This window comes from Colobus angolensis, unplaced genomic scaffold, assembly GCF_000951035.1.
Source record: "Colobus angolensis palliatus isolate OR3802 unplaced genomic scaffold, Cang.pa_1.0 Scaffold91, whole genome shotgun sequence".
Classification (NCBI taxonomy): Eukaryota; Metazoa; Chordata; class Mammalia; order Primates; family Cercopithecidae; genus Colobus; species Colobus angolensis.
The window spans coordinates 1,088,641-1,101,068 of record NW_012123043.1 but is presented as its reverse complement, the minus strand read 5'-3'; the positions used below and the strand labels follow the sequence as shown (position 1 = coordinate 1,101,068).

Below are 12,428 nucleotides of genomic sequence, written 5' to 3'. Positions count from 1 at the left end.
TGGAACTTCAACCTACAGCATTACTTAAGAGCAGCACAATGCCCAGAAGAAATCTTTTCATTTCTGTCACCTGAGACCTTGGGGGAAAAAATCCTTAGTCCACTTTCTATGCACAAAGCTAGGGAATCTCTTTCCCAAAAAAAGATTAACACATTTTCTGCAAGCAGATAACCGAATCACTAGAAACAAAGAAAAAGACCTGAAACAAAATACTGTAGGGACAAAGAACAAGAAAGATCTTGTTACTTAAAAGAAAAATTCAGTAAACCTGTCAAAGTTTCTTGGAAGATTAGGGAAATTAACATTCTTAAAAGGTCTCTTACTCATTATTTATAAGTAGATGCAACACCTCATGTATATCTCCTTATCTCATACAGAAGAGCTAAGATTGGCAGAAATGGTTAAGTTCTCAATTTATTCACATTGGTTTAACTTGTTTTTCTAGATTCCACCTTGGGCTTTCCTTGGGACCCAGCTATCCAGGTCAATCAAGCCAGTTTGAAACAGGCGCATTTAGAACTCTCTGTTGACACAATAATCTGAGTTACATGTTAATTTCTAAAAGAATAAGTGAACCCATTACTTCCCAGATTTCACAGAAGCCACTTGCTTGGAGCAGACTACCATGATGAGCCAGTCTCAGGGGATCCACCAGCTTCTTCAGGCAGAAAAACGGGCCAAGGACAAGCTAGAGGAAGCCAAGAAGAGTAAGTCTCACCTGTGAGGGGTTTGTCACGAAATAAACGAAGCAGTGGAATCCAGGATAAGCATAGACTTTTGGATTAGGCAGACCTTGTTTCAAACTTTGGTTTACTGTACTCCCTGTGAGACCTTCACCCATTCATTAAAATTACCCAGCCATATGTTCCTTATTTCTAGAGTATGGATGAAGTTTCCTCATTCAGATCCTTTTGAGAGGTCATGTGTTCATGGACATTAAGATTATAGAGATGTGGGCTTAAACCTTGGCTATGTCATGCCTCAGTTTTCTCAACATTGTTAAGAGAGAGACAACTTCTGGATTTAATCTACTTATTAGTGAGTAAACCTGAGCAAATTACTTATTTTTTATAAGCATCAGTTTTCATTTCCATAAAATCAAAATAATAATAGCTCATTCTCAAACCTCTTGATAGCTTTTTAATATCTAATATTTAAAATATTTTCATTTTATTCTCATTTTCTACCTCTCTTTTTATTTTTATTAATTTATTTTTCAAGAGACGGGGGTCTCACTATGTTGCCCTGGCTGGACTCCAACTCCTGAACTCAAGAGATCCTGCTGCCTCAGCCTACTAAATAGCTGGGACTACAGGCACTTGCCACTGGACTCAGCTGTCTTTTCATTTGGTCATGCATTCATGTACTTACATATAGAATGTCCTCAATGAACTTCAATCCCTTTCCTATTCTCTTTGATACTCACAACAGCCAAATGAATAGGATATTAATATTATTCCCAATGTGTGCAGAAATTGAGTCACTGATTTGTTCAAGGTTATATTTTAAAAATAGAAAATATTGTGCCGGGCACCATGCTCATTGCTTATCTTTATTCCTCACAACCTTTACTGAAAAAGCAAAAGTGATGCTTAGAGAAATTGTACAACTTGTCCAAGGTCACACAGAGGGTAAATGGCAGAGACAATATTTAGATGAGCTGTAATTTCCAAGCCCAGATCTTAACCACAGTGCTTTACAAAATTTACACAATTTGTATAATAAAAAAATTAATATATCTCACATCTACAACTGGAATTCAGGTTCCCAAAGCCAAGACTTTTTTTTTTTCACTATCCCATTTCATATCACCTCATTATTCAATCTACAATAATTTGCAGTGTCATTCACTCTCCTTGTGATTGTGTGTCCTGCCTCTGCAATTAGATTCAGTCTGGCAAACAGGGGCCATATTTTCAAAATGTTACTTATGTAACTCTTTGGATGAATGTAGTGATGGGATTGGAGTAGGTACTGAATTATTTAAATGTAATAAATGAAATGAAGGAATATATTACAACATAAGAAAGTAAGTCAGGAATAAGGCAGGTACACTAAGGTTTTCAACCACAGGTAAACTCATTTCCTTTTCTTAAGATAAATAGATTTCCTGAACATTCAGCAACGTGGGCATCAACAACATAAAAGGAACGACTCCAGGTGGAGATGATAGAAGAGGAAAGGAAGAAGAAAGAGAGTAAAGGCAAACTTTACCTATTTCTCAATTTCTTTTCCTACAGCAAAGTGTGGAAATGGTTGCAAGATGATATGAATGCAGAGTAATTTTACAGAAAACAAAGCAGTTCAGGACTGTGGTTGAAACAGCATAGAGAATTTTCTCTTTTTAAAAGTTTCAGGGTTTTCTTTCTTTCCTTCCTTCCTTCCTTCTTTCCTTCCTTCCTTCCTTCCTTCCTTCTTTCTATTTTATTTTATTTTATTTATTATTTTATTTTATTATTTTATTTTAAGACAGGGTCTGCTTCTGTTCCTAGGCTGGAATGCAGATGATCTGGGCTCCTTGCAACCTTCATCTCAGGCTAAAGCCATACCTCAGCCTATAGAGTAGCTGGGACCACAGATACGCAACACCACACCTGGCCAATTTTTGTATTTTTGTACAGATGGGGGTTTCGCCATATTGCTCGGCTGGTCTCAAATTCCTGAGCTCAAGAGATCCACCTGCTTCTGTTTCCCAAATTACTGCGATTACAGGAGTGAGCTACCATGCCAGGCCTTTTAAAACACTTCTTTAACAATATTTAAAATTTTCAGAACAGAACACCAGATAATTTAAAGATGTGATAGTTATGTCGCCTTTGCTTTCTTATTATGGAGGATACAAAATGAAATATTGAGTATAGATTAATCAATATTATTGTATGACCCCAAAATTTTTACCAACTATTTCTCCTTTTTTCAAGTCCTTAAAGAATAAAAGAATTGCTAAACATGGAAGTTGTTTTGGGGTAGGAGCCACTAAGGGCAACCTGGCTTCAAATTTTAGAGTAAAGATAAAAGTCCAATTTCTTTTCCTTTTCTCTAGTAAATATGCTGTCCTTGGGCAATCTTTCCTCAGAATTCAGTATTGAAAAGTACATATTGTCTTATTTCTATACAAAAATGTTCATTTGCCAGTAACTTAAAATACCTGCATACTTTTTTCTTAGCCTGCCATGTCTTTGTTCATGAATATTCAAGGGGATATTCAACCAGTAATAATAAATACCCAGGCTTTAAAGACATGCTGGAAAATATTTTGACTTTCAACAACTAACCTCTGCACTCAGTTTTATGGAGAATGTCAGCCTGTCCTCTTTGCCTCAGAAACCACAGGCTTTGAGGTCAGTTTTAACTGGATAGAAACTGTTTTCTTAAAGCTATCAGCAGGTATTACAGTTTATAGTTACAACAGCTTACTCACATAAGCAATCTATGGCGAAATAGAAATATTACCTTATATACTAGGTATGTTATAATTTCCCTAATGTTTCAGTGGTTTTTGTTTCATTTGTTTATTTAATTCAATAAGTGTTCATTGGGTATCTACTAATTCCAGGCCACTTTGATGTTTACACTGATGCATAAGACCTAGTTCTTCCTTAAAGAACTTCCCAGTGAGATAAATGCACAAACTACTATTTTAAAAAGGGAAAAGAGTCATGATGACAGGAGAAGTAAAGATAGTTATCATTTTAGCAAACCCATATACTTTTGCTTTATTTTTCCACAAAAAGATTCATTTGAAATTCTGACATATTAAGGCATAACGAGATTCAGAATGAGGACCAAGAAGTCACAATAGTGAACGCCACTGTAGAAGGTCTATGGTCATTTTCTCTTTCTTAAATCCATTTGCCAAGACTCTCAGAAACTTGGACATAGAGAGCGAGAACAAGACTCTTGAGTGTATTATTTTTAAGAAAAAGAAAGAGAGGAAGAAGGAAGGGCAAGAAAGAGGGAAAGATAAAGAAAACAGCAATTCACATGTTAATCTTTTCAGGAAAATACAAGATTAATACAGTTATTTTTATATTATGCTGCAAAAATATTAATATATTCCATTAAGGAGAACTGCCTCAGATCCTGGTGCAGTTGCTACATAATACAGTATATAGTCTATGTGTTTTGCCTTTAGGGATACAGATAAGGGATTATGAACTTGATGTATCAGGAACTCTCCAGAAGGCCATGAGGTCTATGGAAATTGAATATGCAGGTCTCTGTCTCAAGACATACACCAGCTACTGAGAGAGATGAAATCTGACAGGGGCATGGGCAGGAATGTGGACAGGCTTCGGAAGTCTGACTGGGAAGTAGTAGAGTATAAAAGCATTGGCTTGAGTTGAAAACCTATGATTCTTAATGTCATTTAACATCTCCAAGTTTCAGATTTTCTTTCTGTAAATAAAAATAGAAGTTATAATACACGCAGACACACGTACATATGAACAAGAGGTTGCAAGAATCAGAAAAATATGTGTAAGATAGTAAAGCAAAATACACACTAGTTATTTTTATTTTTAATATATGTCGTGTATTTTTGTATGTTACTCTAAGTAATAACAATAGAAGAATGAAATAGACTAGAATGATCTCATTCCATTTGTTTTTACCCCTGCTGTAAGTTCTGGGTCTACTTTTCCTAAAACAAAGAGACTGGGACTGCTTCTGGTAGGATGACTAGAAATGTTCAGATATTTGTCTGTATTCACTGATTACAGGTTATATTTATTAGTTAAAGCTCTCACACATTTTTATGTGCAAAACAGCCTTACTATTTTGGTTGAATTTAGATGAAATCACAGTAGTTTGCACTACATTTAATTATCTTACCTAGATTTAATGCTCTTTACTTAATAAATTGTTCATTAATCAAAACATAAAAGTGGGTGTGTTGGTCCAAGACAAGTTACCTAAACATCAGAGATCTGCCCGGGAGATCCAGGTTGGGGTATTGAACTGAAACTTCAATCAGAATTAGATTAGAAATTCAAAGTACCATTATCAACAGGAGGAACAGGTGCTTGTGTTTCTCTGAAATATGTTGCATTTTTACTTTTAGTCATGACCTTTTTTAAGAGAAGTATTTACTTCACTTACATCCATTGCAAACTTTTAAAACTCTGTAGCTCTGCATTAACATCATTCTGAAATACTCAAATGCATGCAATTCAACATCACATAAAGAACTCATATTCCCACATCATTTCTGAACACACATGGTAAACTCTCCTAGAAATAAACACACAATTTATTTACTTTGGAAGCTGCAGAAAGTAGCATTTGTGCTTAACTAAAAATTACAAATTGCATTACAGGATATAGATTGAAAGAAACAGAAAAAAAAAAAAAGTAAATTTTCCAATCTGGAGATGAGAAAAATTGAACAAGCAGCTATAATAAAAATGATGTCTAAAAGCCGTAGACAATTGTAATACAAGTGAAGAATACACTCCTCTAGCTTTCTTTAAAAATCGTATGGTCAGTGCTCATCCCCTACAGCTGCTCTGCCTGGGTGCCTGTCTAACTTCTGCTTCTTATTAGCTGTGTGACCTTGGGCAGGTTACCACTTAACCTTACTGTGCCTATTTCCTCAGCCTCAAAATGGAGATATTAACAGTACCCACCTCATGGAGTTGTCATGATTAACTGAGTTAACACTTATGAAAGACTTAAAGTACCACTTGGCATATAGAAATTGCTCAATAAATTTTAGCTATTAATATTATTTTAATATCCAATAAAAATAATTTTGTTGCAAAAACAGCAAAATAGTTAAGTCCTGGAAATTTCTTAAGCATGGTCCCCTATGAGGTCTTTCATTGAATTATACTTCGGTGCAAAATAAATACTTAAGAAAATATTTCTGCCTTCTAGATAATACATCAGATAATACTGTAATTCAGATTTATTTTTGTGGGTCTATAGGATGCCAACCATCAATAATTTTTTAAAATCAGCAAATTTCCTATTTGCTTCCAAATATGCATATATTCTGAATTATTTAAACAAGCACCTTGATTTAATAAATTCTTCACTATGCAAGTGGATGCTTTTGTTCATAAAGACAAGACTTTTAATAAACTAATAAAATAAAAGTTGTTGTATAAGAATTTCATAGCCTGTCTTGCATGTTTTGTAGGCATGTAAATACTTCCTCTTCCTTTATAGTCCACAAACAGGGTACAAATACCACTAACAGGGTATTTGTAAGTGTATTGGGCTTTCATTACTTCAAGTGGGTAATATTAAAATAATAACCACAGAGCATTTTCATCTATTAATAGGATTTTGTTATATTCAGTCCAGGAGCTACACAAAACTATTTATTGTATTTTTAACAAGGACAATACAAGTAGAAGAAAAGCAAAAGAAAATATCCAGGAAGTAGAGATCTGACAGGCAATAGATTTAGTGTAAGAGAAGCTCTAGCAGCGACAGTCACCAAAGGAGAGGTTGCCTCTTTGTTTTTCTGGTGACATTTCTTTCTCAATGTTTGTAGTAGCTGGGAAAAATAAGAGCATTCTTTGAATCAGGTTGGTTTCATCTTAATATTGACAACCCCCTAAAGCCAAGAAGTTTTGTTTGGTTTGGTTTTGCTTTGTTTTCTGAGCGGTAGAAGAGATCAAAAATTGTTATTACTAACAGAAATCTTCAAACATTACCAAAGTACCCTTTGTTTATACAGCAAATAAAAATGGCTTCTGAACTGCTTATGCATATTTTTGTCAGGTGGCACATTCATTTCAATATCTACTCTTTTCACCGCACTAGGGTATCTGGCTTTGGCTCCAATGCTCAACTAGCATTGTTTTCTCTATGCTCCTTGCTGATTCTCAGAATTTGTTTCCTAGAGATGCTGTAACAAACTATCATATACTAGGTAACTTTAAACAGAAATTGATTATCTCAGAGTTCTGGAGGCCAGAAGTCCAAACAGAAGGTTCCAGCAGGGTTGGATCCTTCTGGAGGAACTGAGGGAGAAACACCCATACCTCTTTCCTGGTCACTGTGGTAGCCAGTCATCCTTGGCACTCCTTTTCTTGCAGCTGCATCGTTTTAATCTATACGTCCATCATTACATGGCCTTCCTCCCTATGTGTCTGCTCTGACTCTATACCTCTGTATTCAAATTTCCCCTATAAGAGAACCAATTATTGGATTTAGGACCCATCTTAATCCCTTATACCTCATTTTAACCTGATTACATCTGCAAAGACCCTCTATCTCCAAGTAAGGTCACATTTAGAGGTACCAGGAGTTAGGACTCCAACATATCTTTTCGGGGGGCACAATTAAACCCTCTAACTGTCAAATCCACTTGACCACCTTGAGCCCTTATTTTATTTTCTTTGTTCCCCTTTGTTGGTTAAAACTTCTCAAAGAAATTGCCTATATTCCTTGTGTCTACAATTTTTCATTCCATTTTCTATTGACCATTTCTTCATATTTGAACATTTCTCCACCAATAGTTCCTCTTGCCAAGATCACCAGTCTTGCTAAACCCAATGTTAATTCAATATCTCATTCACAATTAGATCCCTCTTTCATCTTTGAAACTCTTTCTTCATTTGACTTTGGAACACTACTCTCATGGTTGGCTTCCTGTTCTCTTCTCAATCTCTAAAGTCGGGACCCCAATTTGGACCTATTCTCTTATATATCAGCAGATACTTCTGAGGTGGTTTCATCTAATCTCATGGCTTTACATACCAGCTTCTTGTTGATGACTCCCAAACTTGATATTCCCAGCACTCGTTGCTTCCCTGATCTCTAAGTTCATGTAAACATCAGCCTTCTCAGCATCACTATTGGATATTGAATAGGCATATCAATGAAATTGCAGTATTGACTCCATCCCCAAAATAAAATGTTGGTGTCATCATCGACTCGTACCTGTCTCTCATGCTCATGTATCAACTCCACCTCCAAAATATATCTACCCGCTTCTTGCCAGCTCCACTACTACTTTACCATTTCCAGCAATTTTTAACATTTGCCTGACCAATTGCAACAAAGTCCAAACTGATCTTCCTGCTTCTCCTTTACCCCACAGTGTATTTTCTATTTTCACCACACCAGCCAAAGAATTTTTTTTTTTTTTTTTTTGAGACAGAGTCTCACTCTGTTGCCAGGCTGGAGGCCAGTGGCGTGATCTTGGCTCACTGAACCTCTGTCTCCTGGGTTCAAGAGATTCTCCTGCCTCAGCCTCCCAAGTAGCTGGAACTACAGGTACAGGCATGCACCACCATGCTCATCTAATTTTTGTATTTTTAGTAGAGACGGGGTTTCACCATGTTGGCCAGGATAGTCTTGATCTCTTGACCTCATGATCCACCTGCCTCGGCCTCCCAAAGTGCTATGATTACAGGCATGAGCCACTGTGCCCAGTCAAGAAATCCTTTTAAATCACAAGTAGTATTGTATCACGCCTTGGCTAAGAACTCTTCATGAATTTAGTATTCCAAAGACCAAAATTCTTACCATGCCCTGTGAGATCAATATGACCTGGTCCTGCTACTATCTAATACCATCTCCTAACATTCAACCATACTGTTCTCTTTGCTCCAGCCATGATGGTGTTTTTGCTCTTCCTTCAGCATGGCAAATATCCTCCCACCTCAAGGCCTCTGCACTTGCTGTTCTCTCTGCCTGGAAGACCCCTCCCCTTCAGATATCTGCATGGCTAGTTGCCTTATTCCTTTAGGCCTCTGTTCACATACTGTTTCATCTGAGATGCCTGAGCTGTCTAAAGTAGAATCCACCACCATCTTTCTCTACCCCTTATTCTCCTTTCTTCTTCATCATCATCCCTGACATATTATATACTTATTGTCTATTTTCTATTTTTATCTCCCCAACTACATTCATAACACAAACTCCATGAAACAAAAAGTTTGCAGCTTTCACTGCTATATCCATAGATCTACAATAGTGTGTGGCGCATAATAGACATCTAGTAATGTTGATTAAATATCTCTTATTTCAGTTCTCTGTGTCAGTTCTCTGTGTCATATGATACTGCTGGCCATATCCTTCTTGGAATGTTCTCTTCTGTCTTTTGGTTTCTCCTACTTCTCTGACTACTACTTGCTCCTTCCAAGCTTCCTCCTCCTTTTTCTTGAAGGTTGAGTGTTAATATTCCCCCAAGTTGAGACCTTAGCCTTCTTTTCTCCTCATACTGTGTACTCTCCCTTGACTTCTGTCTAAATCCCATTGCTATAACCAGCATATAAACAGGCCCCAATGACTAACATGCAAATCTCTGTCCTCATTTCAGACCTTCCTCCTGCATCCCAATCTTGTCTGCCCAGCTGTCCTCTGCATACCTCCAATTAAATATCCTAGGGAAAGCTTACAGAGGCTTCTCTAGTGATAGCCTGAGGACTTCTCCTCAAACTCATGCTTTACTCCTTGCCTTCTTTTTTTATTTTCACTCCTTGCCTTCTTTTTTAGCAAAAGACCCCTAGGAATTGGACCTGTTTTCCTAATAATGATTTAAAATAATTAAATAACTACTTTTTGTCAAGCATTTTATATACATTTTTAATAATCCCTCCAATAATCTTTTATAGTACATTATTAACTCTGTCTTATAGATGAGAAAACTCAGTAAACTGCTAAAAGTTACAAAGCTTCTAATGTTTTATTGCAGTGATGCCTAGTGCATGATTCTGATTGCCTTAGATGATAAATGAAATCCTATCTTCTCCATCAGGAAGAGTCTAGAACAAATTTAGCAATCAACAGAATTAGGTTTCTCTGTACCTTATCACCTCTGGGAACAGTCAGTTCACTGGCCCGTCCTGATGAGAAGGCCAGGAAGATTCCATCTTCGAGCATTACTCTTTGTCTCCTACACAGAGTTCAGTGTGTAAAATTGCTGCCCAAAATTGATTTTCTTAATCCTTTTCCCACAAACCACCTGAAAATCAGTCCAAATGTCTTTTCTTCCCACTTTCAGTCACAGCAGCCATGTTTTTAATGCTTACAAAGAAGTAAGTATAATTTCAGAATTGCCATATTCTTACACAGAGAGAGAAGCAAATTAGAGGTTAGTATGAGTGGATTTGATGCATGCATTTTGCTTCACCTCTAACAGAACAGTGGGCTTTAGGCTCCAGTTTTTTCCCACTGGATTAAATCAGGTGGAGCATATGCAGGCTCTCACACAGCAGCAGCTGCTGAGTCTATCCAGAAAATTGCTGTGCCAGCAACGATTTCCCTGTGGCTCTCCCATTTAATTGAATGAGAACCAGCAGGTGACTGGTGCCATGACAAGGGAATCACAGACACACTCTGAGCCTGTCACTGTGTGATGGAGCTAATATACAGCCTCTTAGTGGAGTGCTGAATTCTGCTCAAGGGTAGGGCACACAGAGCCTTTCCTATGATTTTTTTTTAATGTGCTAGAGAGGCATAACTTTAAAACCACTATTTTTAGATATTATGCAATTAAGATGGAGAGTAGTGAGGCATGTAATTTATTTTGTAAAATAATTATGTATCCTACAACCCATTATTACTAAACAAAAATCAATACATTAACATTCTGTATTTTTGTCCTGATGTAAATGACAAACAGATAGAAGAAAGTGGGTTGGAGATCAAGGAATAATTTTTCCTACCAACGTATCATCGATTTATTCTGTTCACAGAGAATCTCTGTGAATAACATATGTGTAGTTGTCACAAAATGGTTACAACTATAGAGAATGAAGGAATCGGTATATACAAAATGGTAATGAGCATTAATTAAGATAAAGATAAGCATTGCTATTAATGTTCCATTAAGCCTCAAGCAACGGAAGAGCAGCAGTTTTCAGCAGACCTTGGATTTTAAAGAAAGTGTAGGCAGAGCGAAATGTCTGTCCTGAATGAGGACTTCTCAGTTCCATTCAAGGGTGGTAGACATTAAAAGAGACACATTTCAATATGTAACTCAGTGACTCTACTTTTATTCCATATACATACAGTGACTAGTGAAGCAACTCAGAAGAGAAAGAAATTGAGAAACAATCTGTGCAAATGCTGCAAAGATAGATACATACATAGGTAAATGGAAGACAAATAAAAGTTTACACTCAGATTTTCTTTCATGCTACCTGAGAACACATTTTTTTATAGTTCAAAGTCTTTACAATATAACAAATGGTTGACAGAAATTGTAAACAATACTTGAGAAACATTATCAGAGGAAAAATTTATTAAATGGGCAAAAGAATACAGGTATTTTACTGAAATTGAAAGACAATAGATTCATAGAAAAAAAGAATTTTAATGTAGTTCAGAATTTCTTTAAAGTTTAATGATCATGAAGCATTAGTAGCTAAGCCCCAAGGTGGTGGGTGGAGAGAGCAAAGCACCAATTAATATTAGTCTATAACCGCCTCCCACCGCCAAACTTACTCTTGTTGTCAAAAAAAGTCATGTGCTCAGCTAATGATTACCACAGCATTGTATTCGTCTAAAACTTTCATTTATGTTGTCTGCTAGCTTAAGGCTTACACCTTTGCTCTTAATAAAAGAAAAAAAGGCTACTTAACTAAATCTCCTAATCATTAAAAACAATTGGTTTTATAGCCACTTTCAAGCAAGTTCCCCTCAGAGAAAGTTACCAAAAAAAAAAAAAATTGCTTTGATGTGTTGTGAGGCTTAATCAGACATTGTAGAGTCAACAAATGGTAAGGAAAAATCCCAATAAAACGTTTTTAAAAATTGTAAGTTTAGTTTGATAGAGTCTGAGTTGCATGTTTGTAGCAATTTTGGAGATCTGCCAGTGTTAAATAGGATCCAGTTGGTGTGGACTGAAGGATTCTGGCAGCAAATCAAGACCGAAAATCTGACCGAATAATGTCTTTTTGAATAAGTGACAGCTAAAATCTGTTCTCTGGCATTACTGCTGTGAGTAAATGGGCAGATATTTTATTTAAACATGTAAGTGTGAAAAGAAAGTTGTCATTTACGTGCCCTAAAGAATCCAGTAAAAAATAATAAAATTTTCAATATCTATTGTTTTTTAGTAAAGTTTGTCATTCTAGAAAAACTAATCAAAAAATAATGAAGAATGTATCTATTTTTAAAAAACCAAGTTTGCAGTTCCATATGCATATGCGTGTAACATATATATACAATTGTTTATATATATCCTTGTTAATATATGTATATATATATAATTGTTAATTTTCAGGAAAAGGAAAGCGATTGAAGCAAGCCAAGGAGGAAGCAATGGTAGAAATTGACCAGTACAGAATGCAGAGAGATAAGGAGTTTCGACTAATACAATCTAAGGTGAGTAAGAAAGTCAGCACTGGCCGGGCGCGGTGGCTCACGCCTATAATCTCAGCACTTTGGGAGGCCAAGGTGGGTGGATCACAAGGTCAGGAGATCGAGACCATCCTAGCTAACACAGTGAAACCCCATCTCTA

General features: G+C 36.3%; 1 protein-coding gene across 3 annotated transcripts in view; it reads left to right on the top strand.

The window, feature by feature from the left end:
* The first annotated feature begins 329 nt into the window (after positions 1 to 329).
* Positions 330 to 12,428, top strand: part of ATP6V1G3 (ATPase, H+ transporting, lysosomal 13kDa, V1 subunit G3) — an 18,846-nt gene continuing 6,747 nt past the window's right edge. The window contains exons 1-4 of one of the 3 annotated variants that reach the window (XM_011931694.1): positions 330 to 400; positions 591 to 707; positions 4,626 to 4,671; positions 12,191 to 12,291. In XM_011931694.1, the coding sequence (XP_011787084.1) occupies positions 626 to 707; positions 4,626 to 4,671; positions 12,191 to 12,242 (180 nt within the window). In that variant the 5' untranslated portion in view covers positions 330 to 400; positions 591 to 625 and the 3' untranslated portion in view covers positions 12,243 to 12,291. Of the gene's footprint in view, positions 401 to 590; positions 708 to 4,625; positions 4,672 to 12,190; positions 12,292 to 12,428 lie in introns of those variants that run through there. The other 2 variants (XM_011931693.1, XM_011931692.1) reach the window with 2 other exon arrangements.